Source organism: Neovison vison, chromosome 6 (genome assembly GCF_020171115.1).
Source record: "Neovison vison isolate M4711 chromosome 6, ASM_NN_V1, whole genome shotgun sequence".
Classification (NCBI taxonomy): domain Eukaryota; kingdom Metazoa; phylum Chordata; class Mammalia; order Carnivora; family Mustelidae; genus Neogale; species Neogale vison.
The window spans coordinates 72,385,383-72,407,748 of NC_058096.1; the positions used below are offsets into that span (position 1 = coordinate 72,385,383).

At 33.7% G+C, this 22,366-nt stretch overlaps 1 protein-coding gene across 2 annotated transcripts in view; it reads right to left on the minus strand.

Annotated features, from left to right (window-relative positions):
* The window catches only part of PLOD2 (procollagen-lysine,2-oxoglutarate 5-dioxygenase 2), a 95,057-nt gene that overhangs the window by 18,918 nt on the left and 53,773 nt on the right, over nt 1–22,366 (minus strand). For both annotated transcript variants that reach the window (XM_044251558.1, XM_044251557.1), the window contains exons 4-10: nt 19,023–19,186; nt 15,691–15,803; nt 13,427–13,490; nt 11,894–11,991; nt 5,227–5,328; nt 2,178–2,303; nt 190–311 (exon numbers count right to left, since the gene is read on the minus strand). In XM_044251558.1, coding sequence (XP_044107493.1) covers nt 190–311; nt 2,178–2,303; nt 5,227–5,328; nt 11,894–11,991; nt 13,427–13,490; nt 15,691–15,803; nt 19,023–19,186 — 789 coding nt within the window. The remainder of the gene's footprint in view (nt 1–189; nt 312–2,177; nt 2,304–5,226; nt 5,329–11,893; nt 11,992–13,426; nt 13,491–15,690; nt 15,804–19,022; nt 19,187–22,366) is intronic.

A 22,366-nucleotide genomic window follows, 5' to 3' on the forward strand; every position in this document is an offset into this window, starting at 1 on the left:
ATACAGTGTAACAGTAGAGGTATGGCTCATGAGCATACAAAAGCACATACGCACGTGCGCACACACGCACGCACACACACACACACACAGTTGACATACTCAAGTTCAGGATACTAATTTTGAAGAAAAGTTGTTTTTCTTCATATTTCTTTAGTAGCAATTACTTAATTTAAATTGATTAAAACATACATTCCCATGTTCCTGGCTTCAGCTTGACTTAGATTTTCTTCTGGTCCTACTATTTTTATAGTATTGATTTCACGTTTAGCTTTATCAAAAAATACTTTGATGTCCTTTTCATGATAAACTTCCTGTAATATATTTTAAAAATGGAAAATTAGTGTGAAAATGACAATAGGATGACTGAACTATTCAGAAGTATTCATATGTAGCTTTGGCATCATATTCAAAGTTGTGAATTCCACAATTACATATTCCCTCAATTACAGATGAAATAACCTATATCAAACACATTATATTTAAATGTCACCTAAATATCAAATGAAGAATCTAAAATAGATACATATCAATATCTTATAAATAGAAGATACACAAGATTTTTCTAACATCTACTCCTGGACACGTACTTGAAGAAATATTTAAATCCTGAGTGCTACAAAATGTTTCTTCTTGAAGGAAAAATGGCTCATAGACTGAGAATTTCAGACATGTGCTTTAAAACAACCAATATCCAAAGAAAAAAAGTCTATTAAACCTAATAGAGGGGCGCCTGGGTGGCTCAGTGGGTTAAGCCGCTGCCTTTGGCTCAGGTCATGATCTCAGGGTCCTGGGGTCGAGTCCCACATCGGGCTCTCTGCTCAGCAGGGGGCCTGCTTCCCTTCCTCTCTGTCTGCCTGCTTCTCTGCCTACTTGTGATCTCTGTCTGTCAAATAAATAAATAAAATCTTTAAAAAAAAAAACCTAATCGATATTAATCTGTTATAAATATAATATTTTATAAAATAAGTATTATAATTCTCTCTGAAGCCAGAGAGAAAAATGGTCATATATAAAATTGTATTTTTACAAAAAGTAGGTAAAGTTTAACAAAACTTCGTTGATAAGGAAATATAATAGGAAATCATGAACATAAAATTCATCAAATTAGTATGATTCAACTGTGCTAAAATTTAGATAAGATTATGTGTGTCCAACATTAGAGCATTTCAGAGCTTTCTGTGTATTGTTTCCCTAAGTTATTTGAAAGATTTTCACAGTTTGTTAAAACTACTTATAGCATAAAAGCTGCACAGAGTTAATTTTATATATAAAAAAAGAAGACAAAATCCCCTCTCATCACAAGGTCTTATGAAAGGAAGGGGACATAAATATAATGATACAATATATAAAATCAAAACATTTCAATGTAAATAAATATATCATGACACATTTTACGAAGCAAATGCTAAATGATTCACCTTTTAAGCTAATTTTAGCTGGTTTTCTGCAAATTTAAAATATTCTCTGGAAAAGGCAAATGATAAGCTGACATGTACATTAGGAAGAAAGAACAATGTTAAACAAAAAGCATTGGGCAAAACAGAAAAAATGCATACTTCATAGTTATTGTATTTTTGTAGAAGATGTTGAGTGTCAATTGTTTTAACTGGAAAGAGACAAGTAAATGGGAAAATATTGAGGAAAAATGTCTTTAAGTTTAGATTATATGTGGGAGGTTTGGGGGAGGTTCTGATTATTTTTGGAGGAAATGACAGATTCAAAATCCTTTGGGGAAGAGAATGCCATTATATGATTAATCAAAACAATACAATATCTGGAAGCTATTTTCAGTTCTGATGTCACAGTATTAACTTAAACTGCAAACAATTTCATGACCAGTTCCAACAAAGGTCCTAGAACTAACCCAAAGGCAAAGGAATATGAGGACCTTTGGCATTCTTCACTTATATATTAAACTGAACCATATGAAAGTAACTGATATTCCACTATTTGGGGTCTACAAAATTGGGTTTCATGGAACTCACTCCAATATTGTGATACTAGTTTCCAAACTCTAAAGTCCTTAGGTCCTAAAAAACCGGGCAGTAATTACCCCTCAAATTCTCCACTGTATTTAGCTCAATAGGTTATTTTAGACATAAATAAATAATAGCAAATAGTTCCAAAGAAGATCAAAAACAATTTTCACATAAAATATTCATTTCTCAAATACTTACTTTGTTATGAATAAAGAGTTTAAGTGCGTCTTTTGGGTAATCCAGTGTCAACAATATGTCCAGAAATCGAGGTAGGAAAGGGGTTGGTTGTTCAATAAAAACTCCTATTGTTACATTTGGATGGACCTTTGTTTTATGGCAAACATAAAAGCAAATTATTACTAGTGTGGATGTACTCTAAATACTATTTAAGTCTTAATCAATACACCATAAAATATATTAGGAATATGAGTTCAACATAATCTGCTAAATATAATCGTCCCGTGGCAATTGTCTAACACTTAGAATACATTCCTATGGCCCCCATCAAAGTGATTTACCCAATCATATCTTGACATTATGACTTAAGTTTGAGGAGGAAACTCACTATCATATTTATTATATAAAAGTAATAAAGGAAATTGCCTACTCTATCATTAATGCTTCCTTTATGATAGTTTATAAAGAAATGTCCTTCAAATTTCAATCTACTTATCATCTTCATCTAAGAATCAGAATGCTAATTGTGTTTCCCTTTTGGTTTCTATGGCTTGGAAATTCAGCATTCAATTTATAGCTCAGATAAAGCAATCATAGAGGTCTTGAGCCTTTATCTCTATCTTTAAATATTTCTTTTAATCTCCTTTATGGATAGTACTTTATTTTGCTTCTTTATTATATATATAAGAAAACCATTTTCTTTCACTAACATAGTTTATCTTGTTCAATCTATTTCTATAGATTTTTAAGAATTCTTTTTGGTTATGTTTTAGAGGATAGTTTATCTTTCATTCATTGCAATGAGAACTCTTGAAATAGTCATTATTATTTGTTCATCCTTATGATGAGTAACACTTACAACAAGGAGTAAAACGTTCCTGGCTTAAAAAATTTACAAATGATTGGGGAAGACCGAAACGTAAGTAAATGACCATGTAATAGTGTTATTATCAAAACTATATGAAAGATTTTGTTATAATGTCTTTTTAAAACATGTCCTAAAGCCTGAATTTAAAAATTAAAGATTTTTAGAAGTATCATATATGTTTGTACTGAATTAGGTACCTCCTCTCCCATCTTTTCATGATGGATGCTTCATATATTTCTGTTACCTGGATCATAACTTATTATTTGTTTGCATTGAAGTACACCTTATATACTATCATACTTCTTTATCAATTTATTCACTCACCCAAATATTTATTACTGAATAAAAGAATACAAACAACTAAAGACAAAATATCTACCCTCTAAGAGTTCTCAGTTTAAGAGGGGAAATAAGTAAAAAGAAAATTACAACTCTCCCTTATTAAATGAAATAATACATTTCATAATAACTTTAGAGTTACTTATTATTCCAAATTTCCACATGAGGAAAATGGAATTTACAGAAATTAAGCAACTCAGAATACGTAATTAGTAGGTAAAGATCAGGGTTTCAATGTGTTACCTTTTCATTACCCATCTAAGTTTGTTTTATATATTAATGATAATACAACAGTTAACATATATTGAAGGCTTAGCACTTCATATGTATATATAATTTATACATATAAAATATTATTTATATAATATTTCTTTACATAGAAAGAAACTTGCCTATGGCCCACATCTAAGAATATGGTAGGCCTGAGATCTTAACTACCCACATAATTTTAATTTTCATATCCCTACTGCATAATAACTAAAATTTTTTTTAGTTTAAGTAAATATTTTTTAACTTAAGTAAATATTTTTCTATCTTTGCACAAGAAAGTTTATGTAAAAGAAGACCAAACAGATAAAAAGCATTAACCCTCCCTCTAAAGGACAACGCTACTTTCTGCAAAAAAGATCAGGATGGATTTTTAAACATCACGGTGCTGCTTCATTCAGAAATATTTTGGCACTCTTTTCAGATAGGAAATATTCAGTTTGTTATTTGAGAGACCAGCCAAAAAGTCTTATTTTTAAGAAAAGTAAGGCTCTATTCAGAAGCTCCTAAATGTGCACAAGTTACTCTTTGTCCTCCTTTTAGACAGTGATAAGCATAGAAACTAATTCAGGAACTTCAGTTCTTTCCAGTGAGAGTATATTATATTCACATGGATCCAGGAGTTACCAAGACCATATAACTGGGAATTTTATTTTTGCTTATATTGGTTCTACCTATCTGGCATGTGGTAGAAACTCAATAAACCTATGATGAATGAGGGAAAGAATCAGTCTTAATGAAAAAATCATCCCTAGAATCCAGCTGTTCATATACACAATAAGTCTTCCAAGTAACGAGCAATTTCTTGGAAGAAAAATGTTACTATAAGGTATCCTAAAACTGCTCTGGTTGATGACAGAAGAAGAATGCATCAAAATGTTCTACAGGTAACTATTATTTCTAATTGCTCCTTTAACCTCTAGGTATAAAAGATAACCTACAGCTATAATTGTCTATGAAACATACAGCACCATGCCTGGCATATAATACGTACCTGCAGTGGTCAAGAATACAGGGTCTAGAGCCTGACTGCCTACATTCAAATCCCACCTTTAACGCCTAAAAAAACCGGGTGTCCTTAAGCAAAATTACTTAATTTGTATGTACTTCAGTTTTTCATTTGTAAAACTGAATCAATGGTACTTAAGAGATTTTGTGAATTTTAATTGAGTTACTTTATGTAAAATACTTACAATAAAATCCTTAGTTATATAATCATATGTTTTTTTTTAAATCATCAATTTTGAAAATCAAACATGGAGAATACTAGTCAATACAAATGCTAAAGCATTTTTTCTTCAGTGTTTTGATTAAGTTAGCAGACTAAAAACAAGAGCATCCAATCATAACAAGCTATTAAATATTTAACAACTAAGTCCCTTTTGTTGGGATCAATTACTAGCCAGTTTTACTTTCAAAAACAGTTCAGAAACACACAAATCTAGCAATTTTCTGAGTCATCATGTTTTGGCTTTATAAATCTATATCTACCAGATCACTAAAACTATAAAATAACACGCTTCTTTTGAAAAATCATTGCATTTCATGACACTGTGCTTTTTATTTCCACATTTCACACATAGTCAATTCACTCACATCCACTGTTGATAAGTCAATGGTATCCAGATCACAAAGAGTGCAGCCATTATCCTGTGTCCACGCATTTGGTACATAGTTTCCAAAATAGTTCAGGAGAATCTAGTAAATGAAGGAAAACTGTATTAAGAAAGTAAGCCTTTCCTATCAAGTACTTTCATTCCATAAACATCTAGCTTCAAAGCAGGTTTTCTGCATTAGATAGATTCCTTAATAATTCTGCTAACATTTAGCACCTAGAGGTATACACTGAACTAAATTCTCTCCAGACGAAGAATCATAAAATCAGGGCAAACTTTGTCTAGAAAGGTCAAAAAATTATTTATAACTCACAAGGTCACTTTATTTCAGTATGTAAGAAATAATACCAGATGAGACAGAATTTAAGAAATATGCCAAATAATTAAACACAGTTTTAATTGAGTTAATGAGACTTAGCAAAAACACCATTGATAAGAGCCATCATGGGAACTGTAATCTGGTAATAAAATAAATATGATAAAAGGCCTAGTGCAGACACATGCAGTAGATGGGGGCAGTGCCAATGTAATCTCTTGCCAACCATCACCACACAAAACAGGTATTATATATTTACCTTATCACCAAAAAGCACTAAACTCTTCCAGGAAGCTCTGCGACCTATGACTATAAACTAGGCTTCTGGGCAGTGGTTCAGGGGCACTGACTTCAGGAAAAGAAAGCTTACAGATTAGAACAGATCTAGAACAAGGTCCTAATTACTGCCCTCTACCCCCCACAAATCCTATAAACAGTAAACTGAAGTACAATACTGCTTCCCCATCTACCCCTTTCAGACCACTCAGAGCATCTCCTTTGTAACTCATCATCCGCTCTCCTCATTTCATTTGAAAAATATGAGTCGCTTGTATGTGTTTTGGGTGAAGAAAATGAAGATAGAGACATAAACACTAAAATATAAGCCCTCAAACAAATCCTGAGTATTTCGAGAGTGTAAACATTATAGGGAAAATTCTGATTTAATTTTTAAAAAATCAGCACACTTTTCTACTGCAATTTCAATACCTGAAGTGGTATGAACATTGGTAATTTTTAAATTTTTATGTTTTTAATTTCTTTTCAAAAACAATTTTACCTCAAGACAGTGAAGCTGCAGCAAACTAGCTTTAGCTGTGATTTTATAGTACTGTGAAAAGGAAGCACATAAAATCATCACTATGCTTATAAAATCATTAAGTCTTCATTAGAAAGGTGAGATAAACTCAAAAGAAAAACATGTCAATATATTAAAGATGGTCAAAAATGTACGGAAGTGCCAACTGGATTTTTCTAGCTTCCTAAGACCATAAAAGATCCTCCAGTTCAGAATAGGCGAGGTAATTAGTATAGTACCATTTTTCTAGATTCCTCTCAAATATTTCAGATACCATCCACATATTTCTTCTGCACTAAAACTGAAACAAATGTTGTTCAAACAGTACAATATTCATTACAATGAGAAAATCTTGGTGTGATCTGTAGAGTACGATCACAGGACGTGGAAAAGTAACTCATTCACATCTCTTTTGAACTACATGATAATTCAGAAAACAAATTACAAGGCAGGAAATATGTACTCATGAAATTCATTAATGACATTTCAAGAGTCAATGTGGTCATTTTAAATGTGCCTCTAAAGTAAAAACAAGTTTTGCTATTGTCAAATTACAAATGCAAACATTAATCATTAACATTCTATATAATATGGTTTTGAAGGAAGAAAAAAGATTCATCTGAAAATGGAACCTATACTAAGCATTATTTCTAAAAGAAATTTAAAAACCCTTTTTTAAAGGCTAGTGGGAAATATAATTTGTTTTTGTTTTTTTTTTAAAAGAAAAAACATCCCCCAAATAGTTGGCCATATCTAGAATTCCCAACAATGTGTAAACACTGGGACTTTCCTCATCTCAGAAATCTCATAAAAATTAAATATTTATTTCATGAATTATTGATCAGTCTATTAGAACGCTTATGTGAATGTGAAAATGATCAATCTCTTTTAAAAGGTTAGAGCATAAAAGGCATTACTTTTAGTTTTCAGAATTAAGACTTTATTTTTAACCACTCCACTTTCTTTTTATACCTCAATTTAATTTTCATAGGATAATTAAGATATTTTAAAAGCATTACTTTTGACTGGACACCTCTCTCTTTCGGATCTCTCACTACACATGGAGAAGCTTTCCATCACGAACCCACCCCCCTTCATTTATATCTGTTTTCTTCATTAAAATCTGCAGACATTTATGCTGGCAGCTTTGGAAAGTTCAGAAAACTGTTTCTGTAGTTTGGCTGTTCCAGGCAGTTCTCAGCTACTAGGTGGTAGTACTTTCCTGATCCTTCTTGCACAATTATCAAACCCTTTCCAGGAATGATGTCATTTCATTGGCAGAGAAACGTTTCCAACCAATCTTTTCTTTTCTTTTTTCTTTCTCTTTCTCCCACTCTTTCTTCCAAATCATCCAATTATTCAAGGTCATAGTGACCAAGTATGTACAAAATTAACATCCCTATTTTTATTGCAAATGCTTATTTTCATATGCAAATTAGGTGATTGGATCTTCTTCTGTTCAATCTTAGCTTCTATAAAAATACCACCAATTTCATGATTACTTTAACATGTATATTATCTGATATTTAAAAGAAAAGGTTAGGTATTAAAGTAAGCATCTTATGATGTGTTACTAACAGTAAATGAGCTTCAAGAATAAAAAGTAAAGTTTCAGTCAGAAATCACAGTTCCTGTCTAAAAACTTATTTATATCAGATTCTATGTATCTAACCAAGTATGAAAATAATTATGTAGATAACATATTTCAAATAAAATGAAACTTTATTTTAAATAACACATTTTAAATAAAATAAAACTTTTATTTTAAAGAACATATCTTAAATAAAATATTACTTAAAAACAAATTTACATATCATTATGAAAACAAATGAAAACTTTAATGCTTATAGATATAGACTGAAAGGACATAAAAACCGAAAGAAATCATGAACAAAACAATATCAAAGTGTAGGTTAGTGGAATAAAGTGATTTTTTATTAATTAAAAAATTATAAAAATTTTAAAAAATTATAAAAATTTAATTTATAATTAAAAAATTTTAATAGCATGAGATTTAGAGAAAATAACTTTAATAACTTCAGTCCACAAACACATTAAAAATAATTTATCATTTACAGATTATGTTCAATTTTTAAATGAAAGAAATGGCTTAAATATTATGTTAGGTCAATGTTATGGTCCAAAGACACTGACATTATAATCACCCTTTACTAAATAAAATAATAAGTAAAATTAACTTATAAAAATTCATACAGAATATCCTTTTGCCTTTCATGACGACTAAAAAAACCAAGTTTGTATCTAGAGAATAATCTGCTTTCTTTCCCCATTAGCCTGGATGCAGGGGAAAATGTGATATATTCATGTGCCTCTAACTTTAACATAATATTACTAAATAGGTATTAACATAAAGTAAAAGTTTATTTACATGATCTTTTCTCAGATGTTTTTGTTATAGTAGGTATATTTTTTTAAATTAACATATGATGTATTATTTGCTTCAGGGGTACAGGTCTGTGAATCATCAGTCTTATATAATTCATAGCACTCACCAGAGTGCATACCCTTCCCAATGCCCATAACAAATATAATTTTTATAATAAAAAAAATTTACTTCACTTTGTTGCCAAATAGAATCCCAGGAATATACACGAGATGGGATCATTTCATTGTTTCAACTTTATGGAAGTATATTTTAAAACCTGAATAAAGTGCATGATTGTGTAGGAAAATAGAAGATATTAGAAAAAGGGCAAGGAAGAGGAGATTAAAACAATGAATTTACATTTGATTAAAAAAATTACCAAGAAGCAGCAGCACCCTACTTAGTTATAAAAGATGTCTGGTTGTGCAAAAGCCCTGGCCTAATTGGCACTAAGGGTCTCAGACAGAGAGCTAAAACAGACACAGTGAGCATGCATGCACACTCACAAACACACGTGCATGCACACACACACACATCCTGTAAAGTGCTTCGTAGAGAAATCTGTCCATTTATCTGCTTATGGAGAGTTCCAGGACCCACCTCAATTTTATGAATTTTTGCCCTGCCAAAAAATCATCTGTCTTAACACTTTCAAGAATAATGCTAGGTCACTAGATAGTTTCTATACTCTAACATTTATTTGAAAGGCTAATATATGCCAGACATGGGCTGGACCCTGGGGAAACAAAAAATAAATGGGATAGATATGATTTCTATAACCCCTAGGCTAAAGGCCCAGTAAGAGAGACCAAAAAAACAAGTAAATTTCACCCCTGTCCAGCGTGTGGCAATATGTACTGTGACAGAGGAAGTTCCAAATATTATAAAAGTATGCAGGAGACCTAAGTCTTTAGTCCTTAGTCCTTTTAGACACCTAAAAGGTAAAGAAGATTTAGTAAGTGGGTACAGCAAGTGGGAACTGGGGCCAGAAATGTGAATGAAAGGCAGGTACATAAGATTTGTAGAAAGAGAAAACACAAAACTTGCAAAGTTCAAAGTAATTCAGTATGGTAGGAGTTAAGGGAGAGAAAGGGGGAGAGAATGAGTGAGTATGAGAAATGGATGTGTGGATATTTGTAGGGTCAGGAGAGGGGGAGTAGATGCAATGGTGACGACTAAACCCAGAGTGAAATTTTAAAAAGAGCTTTAAAAACTAGTTGAGAATTTGGATCTTTACCCTGAAGTCCACAGAGGGCATTACACAAGTAAGTGACGTGACTGGCTTTCTGCTTTAGCCAAATGCCCTAGTTCCAGGCTCCTGGTGGGTGAATGTGAGGGGTGGTAGGGTGCAGGTGGCATGAACTAAAGAAGCTGTCAATGGCACTGAGAATATTAGACAAACCTCCATGTACAGGAGTCAGAAAAAACAGCTCTTGGATTGGGAGTGGGAAAGCGATCAGAACGCAAACAAAACCTACTTTCCAGTTAACCAAATCGATGAAAGAGGAGGCAGAGCTGGTCTTAAGCTCCAGGTCTCATATGATACACAAATAAATCTACCAACTAAGTATGCAGACGTGGAGGTCAAGGAAGACACAGGAGCTAAAGCAAGGACTTAGAAATCACCAACATTAAGATAGGATTTGCTGATGTAGGAATGAAGCAAATTAACCAAGAATTTGTGTAGAAGAGAAAAGGAAGAGGTCTCAGATCGATACCTGTGGAATGCGTCACTGAAACTAAACTAAGTAAAGGGAATGCCCCCAACCACCCCCAAATCATCCCCCCACACAATGTGTTAGATTTTTTTTAGATTTAATAAAGAGAAAAAAAGAGAGATTCAAGAAGCCAGAAAATTAGTGGACAAACCAGCAGAGAACTGTGCAAACAAAGAGAAAGAGAACCAAGTGGGATGAACATCGTCAAATGTTATCTTTGGGTAAAGTAAAAATCAGGGCTGAAAAGGATGTCACAACAGATGTCAGTGGAGGATTTACTGGTATGGTGGGAAGAGGAACTAAGGCGGCAGTAAGTTATCTCTACTTTAAAGAATGTGGCTGTGAAGAGGGGGGAGACGCATAGGATGGAAGGCAAGGGGACTGAGGAGGATGTTTTAGTTTGTGCTGGCTCTGTTTTGTTTTAAAATGGGAAACACTAGAGGATCTTTAAAATGCTGATGAGTATGAGAGGATAGAGCAAGGAAAACTGATCCAAGATTGAGAGTCCTTACCGACCCAGCAAGAGGGATTTGCAGGAGGGCTGGAATGGGACAAAAAACAAGGCAGAAAGATGAACTAGAGGAGAAGAGGAATCTACTTCTTCCAGTTTGATCACAGAAAAGCTGCCGGTATGGGCTTCCCCTTGCATTTCTTCCCATCCATATAGCTTACATTGGAATTCCAGACTACTCAGTCCTCTGAAACAGCAGACATCACCCTACCCCCTCTTCCCACAGCGCAGATCTGTTAATCTCTTTTCCAGGGACTTGTGAGTAAACTAGGCATCTTAGTATCTCATAACACTGCTTTAAGCACAATTTTTATGAAATAGATACCTAAATGATAAATAGGTAGATAACTACCAAACTTATCCATGAATTTTTCTCTCAATAACATTTTCAGCAAGCTCAATTATATATATTTGAAAAGGATCCAAAATTTTATTAGTCACATTAAGTCTTTGTCAATGATAACCCAGTAAACTTTGTATAACATAAGTGCAAGAAGCTTCTGTCCATAAAATGTTACACCTCAATCTCAACAGAGTTGTTAAGCAAGAAAATGGTGACTTACAGACCTGAACATTTCCTATTCAGATAGGATATCCTGTATGAGGGAGATGGCTTATTCTCTCGTTTGCTGTTATTATTAAACACTAAAGTGAAATGTGTTAAAAACAGAATGGAAAGGTATCCCTTTGCTTAGGAGATATCATCAGTTGGATGAATCTGAAGGAAACCACAATTTACAGTGTAAAATATGAAGCTAGTAGATTGCTAGCATCAAAATAGAGCCTCTTACAGACACTAAAAAAGGATGAGGAGAAGGTGAGGAAGGGAATGAAGGAGAAGGAGGAAAGGACATTCTATATATTGCTCTAAAGTCTATCTCCAAGAAATAAAGAAACGGGGAAAAATCACTGTGACTCACCTTGGTGGGTCCATTTCCATTAATTGCCACTGGTAAGGTTTCATAAAATACATTCTTAGCTCTGGCTTTGCCATTTTCAAATCTCAAAACAACTTCATCTAGGTTAAAAAGAAAAAAAAGAACAGATTTTAGTCATTTAAAATGTGTGTGTATTCATATATACATATATGTGTGTACATTATTCTCTATCTTCTGGTTGTTAGAGAATTTCCCACAAGTGCCATTCCATGTGCCACAACATTTCTATGAATTTTGCCTATGCCACACCAGAGAGCACTTCAGTCACTCCAGCCAGGCACCAGCAAACTGAGGTGCTAAGCCACTGAGGTTTCTGGCAGAAGGAAAGCTTCTTTGTAATCCTGCCCCCAAGGACTCTTGATAGTAATGTGATCCAGGATGAACTAAACCATTGAATTGATTCAGCTGTGAAATGGGATCCTTGCCTGCCTTTCAAAGTTATTATGATGATAATAACAACATAAATATGGGAAATAGAACACTGCCAGACATAAGCAAGGTCTCCACAGTTGGACATCATTGAGAGCATTGCCAGTTCTTGAAAATCAGGCCTTATGCCAATTCCAGGAATACACAGGTCAGGTGGTGTTGTTTCCCACATTTTCTAAACACTCCAAACTAAATGCTTTCATCCTGAGAAACTTTATAGCGTATGCACTGCCTTGAAAAGTTGTACTGAATTGCAATGTATTTTTAATGTTTAAAGTATTAATGCATTAGTTAATTAATGTGTTTTTATTTTTAATATATTAATTAATTGATGTATTAGTATATTTTTGCTAAGATATATGTCTATCAAGGAAAACAAACACAGGCATACATGCATAGGCACACAAAAACACAGATGCATGAACACCCACACATTCCATAGTATATGTGCCTGATTACCAGTTACCTTCAGCTAGGTAAAGTACTCTAATACTCATACTCCTAATAATTCACAATATGAAGAATTTATACTGAAAAATGTGTAATAATAAGGTATAATTAACTTAAAAATATATCTACAGTCTCCAGATGGTGAAACACTAAATTCTAAATTACCTAAAGCTAGAAGCTTATCTTTTTTTGCACCAGTCTTAGGACATGATTTTAAGTAAATGAATTTCACTATATCAAGTTAAGCTCAAGTCCATTATTTTTTATTTTTATTCTATTTTATTTTTTTAAGATTTTATTTGTTTATTTGACAGAGAGAGAGAGATCACAAGTAGGCAGAGAGGCAGGCAGAGAGAGAGGGGGAGGCAGGCTCCCTGCTGAGCAGAGAGCCTGATGAGGGGCTCAATCCCAGGACCCTCCATCCCAGGATCCCGAGACCATGACCTGAGCCGAAGGCAGAGGCTTAACCCACTGAACCACCCAGATGCCCCCTTAAGTTCATTATATTTTAAAAGTGGTAATATCTATACAATAAACCTAAATCATACCCCCAAAATAGATATGACAAAGGACAGACAGTTGAAAACACTTGTATTCATTTGTATACATGAGCAATTCAGTATTTAGGAAACATACCTACAGCTCCGTTTAAAGCCTGGAAAATTTTGCATTTGTGATCCAATGTGATGTTAATAGCTTCCTAAAAAGGAAAATACAGATACCATTGAAATATGCAAACAACACTATCATGTTACTATATTTTATTTTTTGCAGATTTTAAGGATCTTATTTGTGAATTTTTCCAGCAATATTCTTCTGAAAGACAGAAAGACTGTAATTTTATGGTTGACTGAGTTAAAGGATAAAGCGAATGGCAAAGTATTCATACTACCCTCCAAATATTTCCACTTCCTTACCTTATGACTAATTCTGACCAGTGACTTTTAGCAGAGTTGAAATATTTTGCTTCTAACCTGAAGCATGGAGCTTACAGTTTGAGACCCTAAGTGTGCTCTCTCTCTGGGACATGCACTGGTAAAGTCTAAGATGGCTGCTCCATCTGCCCGGGTCCCAGGTGAGAACAGTAAGCAGAAACACTCTGCGGACCTACAGTGGACGTAGAGGAGGAGAATCAGACCTCTGTTGTGTTAAGCTCTTGGGGTTGGGATTATTATTGCAGCATAATCCCCAATCCGCCTACTACAATAGGTTTATAATTAATCAGTGTAATCATAAAGATTAATCTGCTTTACAAACTTTATGATTCTCAACATACCAGTTTTTCAGCTACATTTCTCTGTATAATAATACTCCTAAAATTGACTTTATATATTGTTAGAGACTGATGTTTGTGTCCCCTCAAAATTCATACGAAGCCCTAATCTACAATGTGATGGTTGGTATTTAGAGACAGGGCCTTTGGGAAGTCATTAGGATTAAACTGAGGTCATGAGGGCGATGTCCTCATGATAGAATTAATGTCTATATAAGAAGAGACACCAAAGAGTTCATATATACTCTCTCGCTCCCTTCATGTATGTCTGAGTGTGCCTTTGTGTCTCTGTGTGTGTGTCCCTCTCTCTTCAGCATGAGAGGACAGGGCAAGAAGCTGCTGTTGTCTACAAGCCAGAAAGAGAGTCTACACCAGAAACCAACCAAGCTGGCACCCTGATCTAGGACTTGCAGCCTCCAGAACAGTCTATGGTATTTTGTTATGACAAACAGACTAGGACACATGCTAATCAGATAAAATTTTATACTGCCAGATAATCTTTTTTTTTTTTTAAGTTCAATTAGCCAATATATGGTGCATCATTAGTTTTTGATGTAGTGTTCAATGATTCATTAATTGTGTATAACACCCAGTGCTCATTACCACATGTGCCCTCCTTAATACCCATCACTCGGCTACCCTATTCTCTCACCCCCTTCCCTTCTGCAACCCTCAGTTTGTTTTCCAAAGTCCAGAGTCCTGAAAAAAATCTTAAACAGGATTTATACGACTAAAAATATTATGGACTCAGCAGTGAGAGTTCAGAGAAAGCATCCTGAGGCAGAGACAACTAATAAGACTCAAAGTACATTCATAGTTGAATTACACTGGGAAAGACAAGCATGATGCTTCATGGGCTAGGACTCATGCCAACAGTAGGTCTCTCCTCTCAGATTAAAAGCAAGTCCTCAGGCTTGCTCTGTCAGGTACATAAGTGGGAAAGCAAAAAATGGAGATGAAGAACGATAAACACTTTAAGAATAAGGTTTCTTCAGTATTAAGTGTCTAATGAAAATATTTAGATGACTGAACTATTTATCTAAGGAACAGAAACAGCTAGAGTTGGAAACTCACCATAAAATATACTTTAAAAAACCTGTTTAGAGTAATACCACCTACAAATTACCCAATTCAGGACACTTGAAAATATGTCAGTTCTAACTTTTATCAGTTACATACAGGGAATTTATGAAACATTAACTTACATTATGTAAATATACTAAAAATATTCTCAAATTAGGGAACTTTGGTTTTACTTTTCTCCAAGGTTTCATTTAAATCAATCTCAGGATTGTTCTCTCAGGGACTGGTAACACAGCTATTGTCCCTACATTCCCTTCCTTAATAACAGAACTCAGATTTTCAGTAGGATGTTTCTGCTTGAAATAAAGGCCAACATTTTCTTTCCATATTGTGCATAGCCACATAAATATGTTCTGGTCAAAGAAAAGAGAATTTTTTTTTTCTTCTAGAAAGGTTATTTTAAAGAGAGTTGATACAACTGAGATGGCCCTTTATTTACTATTTTGCCTGTTAACTGCCATATTCTAGGTGGAGCTAGATGGCTGGAGCTGCAGTAGCCATCTTAAACAAGGAGGTTACATTGAAAATGGGAGCTATTCCATACCCTCTTCAGTGGATCAATGTAAATTTTGGTGTAAAATAGCTGATCATCATCATTATCCTGGAGATTCCATTGTTGAACAATCTTGTTGATATATGGAGCATAACCAATAAATCCTGCAATATAACAGAGTGAGATTAGAGAATTTAGTAGTCAAAGACCAAAGCTTGTGCCCATAAATTCCACTGACCAGTTGCATAGAACTGTAAAGCCATTAGACCTAATCCTTAGGTTGGAATTTTACAGCCCACCATGAAAAAAATGTTATTGAGCATTGTTTGTTTTATATGTAAACTAAAATAGAATGAGTTTTTACTACCATCAACTACAAATCAGAGACTCACATAACCACATTCCCAAAATTAACTGACACAAGAGAGGGAGTAATGTTTTCCAAGGCCCCTAAGGGAAAAAGTTACTAGGAAAAGAACAAAATAAGACAGAGAATTTTCTTCTTGACCTTCTAAAATGCTCTTTCTTGAATCCTTTGGAGAGAATTCACTGTTTCTGGAAAAAAAAAAAAAGTCTCTACTACAGTGGTTTTAATATCAGTGCCAGTGATGCTAACAAAATCAAAGGAATGTTGGAAATGTCACTGACTGACTGCAAACATCTCAAAGAAATTCTATATCTAGGCCATTTTGGGAATTTTTCCTTTCCTTGAACTAGTCATTATTGTACCTGCTAAACCATTTTCTGGCAAGATTTTGTGTGTCATAGTCTGGAGAAGGAAGTCTAAAATTGGATTGTTCCCCTTGGCCTTCGAGCATAAGTATTAAATTTGCCACTAACATTTGTTTATAAAAGACACAGACAAAAGGATCATTTTTCCCCCTTTTGAATCTTCCTCTCCATTTCAGAAATGCAGCCAAGATGCTATGTTTCATTGACATGCAATACTTTTAAAAAGGGACCAATTGTTACTCCTTGAATTGAAAGAAAACCTAATTTTTTATGCTTAATATTAAAATTTCCTTGTAGGAATAAAAGAATGAAAAGAAATACATCTGGGAATAATGTTACCTAGAGAAAACAAGACAAAATGAAAACATGCTTAAACCAATCATCGGTTGCTCATTCTTATTATTTTCATCAAACTAAAAAATTCTAAAACACTGAAAAATAGTGCATTTTTAAGTCCTATGACCCAACTACTATGATGAAAAATATGTCCAAGTAGTAACACATAACATTTTCCAAAGGCTTATATTGCTGTTTTTCAAAAATTAGTTTCTCTTATCCTTTTTATAAATCTATTTCAAAATTGAAAAGAAATTCCATCTATTTTCAAATTATGTGAGATATATTTCATATGATTTATATTTTTTATTAAACTGCCATATTATGTTTATAACATTCTGAAATTTTCCTGATTAGGAAACATGTTTTCTTTCCATGACATATATTTTTAAACTAAATGATAAAATCAGAAATAAAATTCTTGTCCCTTAAATAACGCCCCATTCATGAAATTACATACACTTTTATTTGAATATATTTAGATTTCCTAGCATCACTTTCATTACTAGGACTACAGAAAGCACAAAAATCATGTTTTGATGTCCTTATATGATCTCTTCCCCACTTAAAAGCACCTTTTCCTTAATTAAACTAGCTCTTAAAGGCACTCACTTGCTAGTCTTCTGCTGTTTCCACAGCACTGTACATCTGTCTGAAATTTAGATTCCTGAATAAATATATCAATATCTAGATGAATTTATATATGATATTTTACTACATATGTCATGTTTAGAAAAATTAATATATATAAAATAAAACTTCTCCCAGAGGTGAATAGCTAAATGGTTTTTAAACAATCTAGGACATCAGATAAATTAAAAGTTGTGTGTTACTGAGAACCTGACAGTTTGGAAGTAGAAGTTGCACCAATCCATAACTGAGAATTCAGACAGAGACATCAAAAGTGAGCAACAATCTTAGGAAAGGCTTCATCAATATATAAAACCGTAAATCTAAGAGGAAAAGATGGCTAAGGCATTGAGGTGGGAGTGACCAATCTGAGAAAACCTAGGTTCTGACTTGAATGTGGAAGTAAAATCCAAAGGTGGTAGATAGATTGGGAGAATAATAAAATGATCAAGAGATTCCCCAAACGATAAACTATGGTTGTATTGAGATGGAGAGAAAAAGTGAGCTGAAACTAGCCAATACAAACTGGAATTTAAGGTTTCAGAAGTGCAGTATTTATAATGAGCTGACCAAGTTCCAGGGTACAACTATGGGAATGGGTTGCTAAAATATATTGTGGGGAAATAGAGCTGGCATTGAGGCATCTCAGAGAAACTGTATTACTTGCTAAAGGTTTCATTGCTATAAGCAGCTTGAGCAGAGCCTAGAATCCAAAAATGTCGTTACCTCAAGTAGTACTTACTTGAACTAGACTGAATAGCATCAGTCATATACATGCAAATCACCCCAAAAATTTTGTTTTCCCACTTGCAAATTCCATCCAAACAGTTTTTCTAACACGTCCCCCATCCTATTTGGTTACATCTTCTGGTCATATGTTTATATTAATCTCAGTCTAAGGAAAACATTTTGGAGTCATAATAATGTCCAAAGTCAGTTTTATTTTCTTTTTTGAAAGGAGAGAGAAAATGTAATAATTTGTTCCTTTAATCCATGATTAAAGCTAATGCAGTACTTTATACCCAGACACTCAATGCCAAACTTTTTGACTAGTGACTTTGATATATTTAAAATATAGATAAAATTAAGTAATGCCTATTTTTATAGCTATGTAATTGTAGCTTGCACTTATTCCTAAATATGGGAACTTACTAAACCCATTATCCTATAGCCAGAAAATTCTCCATCAAACTATGATCAGAAGACCTGAATCCAAGTTGTTTTTCCTTGAACAACTGAATGTCTTTAGGAAAAGTCACTTAAATTGGGGAAACATGGATTTTCCCACTTTCAATCTGGAAATAATACTTATACCGCTTAGTTTTGTTAGGAGTATCATATAATATGGTATGTGGAAAACCTTTTGTCAACTACAAAACACGCCATGGATTCTAAACTGATATATTTTTTCATACTAATAAAAAAGATAATGGTTATTTAAAGTTTCATGTCTATAGCTACATATATCAAAAAAAGGTTGTTTCTAAGGACAATGGGGAGGGTGTGTGCTATGGTGAGTGATGTGAAGTGTGTAAACCTGGCGATTCACCGACCTGTACCCCTGAGGCTAATAATAAATTATATGTTAATTAAAAAATTAAAAAACTTTTAAAAAAAGGTTGTTTCATCAATCTTTATAATTTTCTGTGACTAGCATTAAACTTCTCTGCCAGTATCTTACCCACCTCCCGAATTCAGGTAGCGTTTCCCAATGTGCACAATGGGATACTTGTCTGCTAGTCTTTTATCTGGCCACAGAATTCCATCTGCTGCAAACACAACTTTGTGGTTTGACTTTTGGAACTTTTTTAGAACTTCTTCTGGACCACCAGCAAATATGACATTAAAGCTGTTTAATGAGGGGGGAAAAAGAAGTTTTAAAATACACTTGTGAGAATTTAGGCACATAAACCAAGAAATAGTCACTAATAAAGTTAGAATTTAAAATCCAACCTAAGATTAATACCAGCTATTTACAGAATACTCCCAAACAATTTTCCCTCAAGTTAAATTATATGGATTGTATTAAATTATTCATGTTTACATTACACTGGCAAATGAAGTCCAAACAAAGACAACTTTTCTTAGTACTAGCTTAGTATCCTCCCAAATGAAAATGCTAAAACAGTGCTTAAAGGTTAAGAAATCAATAACTCGCTATAGAACTTAATAAAATATAGATGTAAAAGAAGCTGCAATTTTAATTGCCTAACGTTTCAATGTAATTTGTACCCTTCCATTATAATGTCTGAAGATTTTATTATCTTTGATGAAATGTGTTCAACTACTCAATATCACCTATATAAATTTATATTTGAATCACTATTTAGCCTAAAATCTTTTTTTTTTTTTAAGATTTTATTTATTTATTTGCCAGACAGAGATCACAAGTAGGCAGAGAGGCAGGCAGAGAGACAGGAGGAAGCAGGCTCCCTGCTGAGCAGAGAGCCTGATGTGGGGCTCGATCCCAGGACCCCGGGATCATGACCTTAGCTGAAGGCAGAGGCTTCAACCCACTGAGCCACCCAAGCGCCCCTAGCCTAAAATCTTAAAATAAAAGTGTTCAGACAACTGCATCTTTTTAAAGCTCAATATATTTGAAAAAAAAAAGTCTAAAAGTTTACACTAGAATTTAATGCCTATGGTTCCACTGATTTTTCTGGAGACATTGCTCATTGTTCATTCATAGAATGATAATGATTAATAAAACTGGAAGTGTAACAGCCACTACCTGATATGCTTCCACTCTGCAAAAAAAATTCTTTATTTTCGTTATAACTGACAAATTCTTCAGCATCCTTTTTTTTTTCCACATTAGAGTACCTCAAGACCAAGTTTCTAAAGATCATAATTTATTGGCCTGACATCCCAGGCAGCAAACAATAAGAACAAACAAATGTTGATGAATTCAGCACCAAGTTTTCCTACAAGCTGGTCGTCTAGAGTCACTGCTGTGATATGTGAGTGGAGGAGTAAGGAGGCTGTTCCACGGCCTTTCCCAGCCACCCTTGCTCTCAAAGAGCTTGTTAATATGCCAAGATAGTAATAATGCATCAGACAAGATTTAAGAACTTTCTAGATGTGAATTTTTTATCAAAATAAAACACACTATTGCTCATCTCTGTCAAAGTAAAAACCCCATAAAGTTTTAAAAATTGCTTTAGCAAGAATAGTGTAAGTTTATCCTTGTGGCAGAGATGCTGACTGATCCCATATACTTTCCTGAGCCTTTATGTGAGTAATGGAATCCCCCTGTGTTAACTGGGCACATGGCCATCCTGCTAAAGACTACTCTGAAGATAGATGTGGCCACATGATTACGTCTGTCCCCTGGGATGTGGGCGGAACTGGTGTGCTTCTGTAATCTGCAGGTCCTGTACTTTACAAAGGAAGCTGCTTGTCCTCTGCTCCTTCCCTCTGTTTCTGCTTTCATGGTGAACTACACTTCACAAGTAACAAATACTTGACATACACACACCCTCACTGTATAGCACATTTTTGAATCTTAAAGCAAAACTGAGAGAGTTAAAATGTTACTAATGTGCAACTCAATTTAGTAATTGTGCCCAGCCAATTTTTTAAAAAAGTAAAAATAAGGCTGGGATCAGAGAGATAAACTATTTCTTTTCATTTTATGTTGTTCTAGAGGATTTAAATTTTATGATGTTTTTTTCTTCAGTTACAGAAAACAGTACCTCAAAATTAAAACATGTCTATATATATACATTTTGATACATAGCTTTTTCTTTCTTCCAGAATCAATTGGCAAGCTTCTGTTAGTACTATTAATAATACTATTAATAACATATTCATAAAGGGACTGAGGCCATGCAATTTGAAGTCTGCTAGTTGGATTTCTAATTTCAGCTCTGCCACATGCTATCTGAGTAACCTTAAACCAGTTACTTAAACTCTTTATGCTTCCATTTCTTCATGTAGAACACAGGAGAAGGGAGCACTGATGTCATCGAGTTATTGAAAAAAAAAAAAACAAAAAATTAAGAACAATACATGGCACATTATAAGCACTGGCTAAAGTGAAAATTAACATTATTGTTACTAGAAGAGACTGCAGTAAAGGGAAAAGCAGGAGAAAAACTCACTTTTAAGTTTATACCAATCTGTAATTTAAAATAATTTTATTTTTATATACACGTGTGTTAAGGTAAATTTTAAATCAGAATAAATATGTTCTGACTAAAACCTCAGACTAACTTTTCCCTGTTGATTTAAAAAACTGAATCTGACTACACAAAATAATACTTATAAAAATATCAATTTTCTCTTTTTCTTATAAACAAGTACAACCTAGCTCCTCAGTATGACCACTTTATATTTCTGCCTACTAAGATAATCCTATCTTTTCTAACAGGGCTACTTTCCTGAAGACTACCAGTTGTTGATATATTCTTTTTAATATTAAAGATTAGGAAAGAAGACCAGTATCATAGGTAACTGAGTCACGAGAAGCAAGGCAAATAAATTAAAACTTCTGAGTCAGAGACTGACCTACAAGTTGCAGAAGAACCCCAATACATTGTCTGGACACAGAAGAAAGGGCTTATTGTGTCAGAGAATCACATGATTGGATACTGAGGCCAATGACTCAGAAATTTTGCAGGTAGCATTGTGTCTTTAGAGGTATAAAAACACATTTGGAAAGTGAGAACTTTCTGTCTTTATAATCCTAGTGAAGGATATAGTATCCACATTGCATGTCTCAAACTATTAGCAGAAGCCAGTAGCTTGAAAAGGAGGATTTGTAGCAACTTTTACTTTTATGATTCAGTAGTTATAAGTATGCTTTACCTTTACAACAAAAACCAATTATTTTAAAGCAAAATATAAGTGCAAAAACTACATTCACGTAATTCAAGTAAGAATCTGAATAAAAACTTAAGGTTGCTAAAACTTTCCCATCATATTTTAGTGGCATTGTTATTTCTGTGTTTAAGTACTTTAGAAAAGCTCTCTAAATTGATTTAAAACCTTTCAAAGGGAAGAAAGTTTTTCTACTTAAAATTACTTT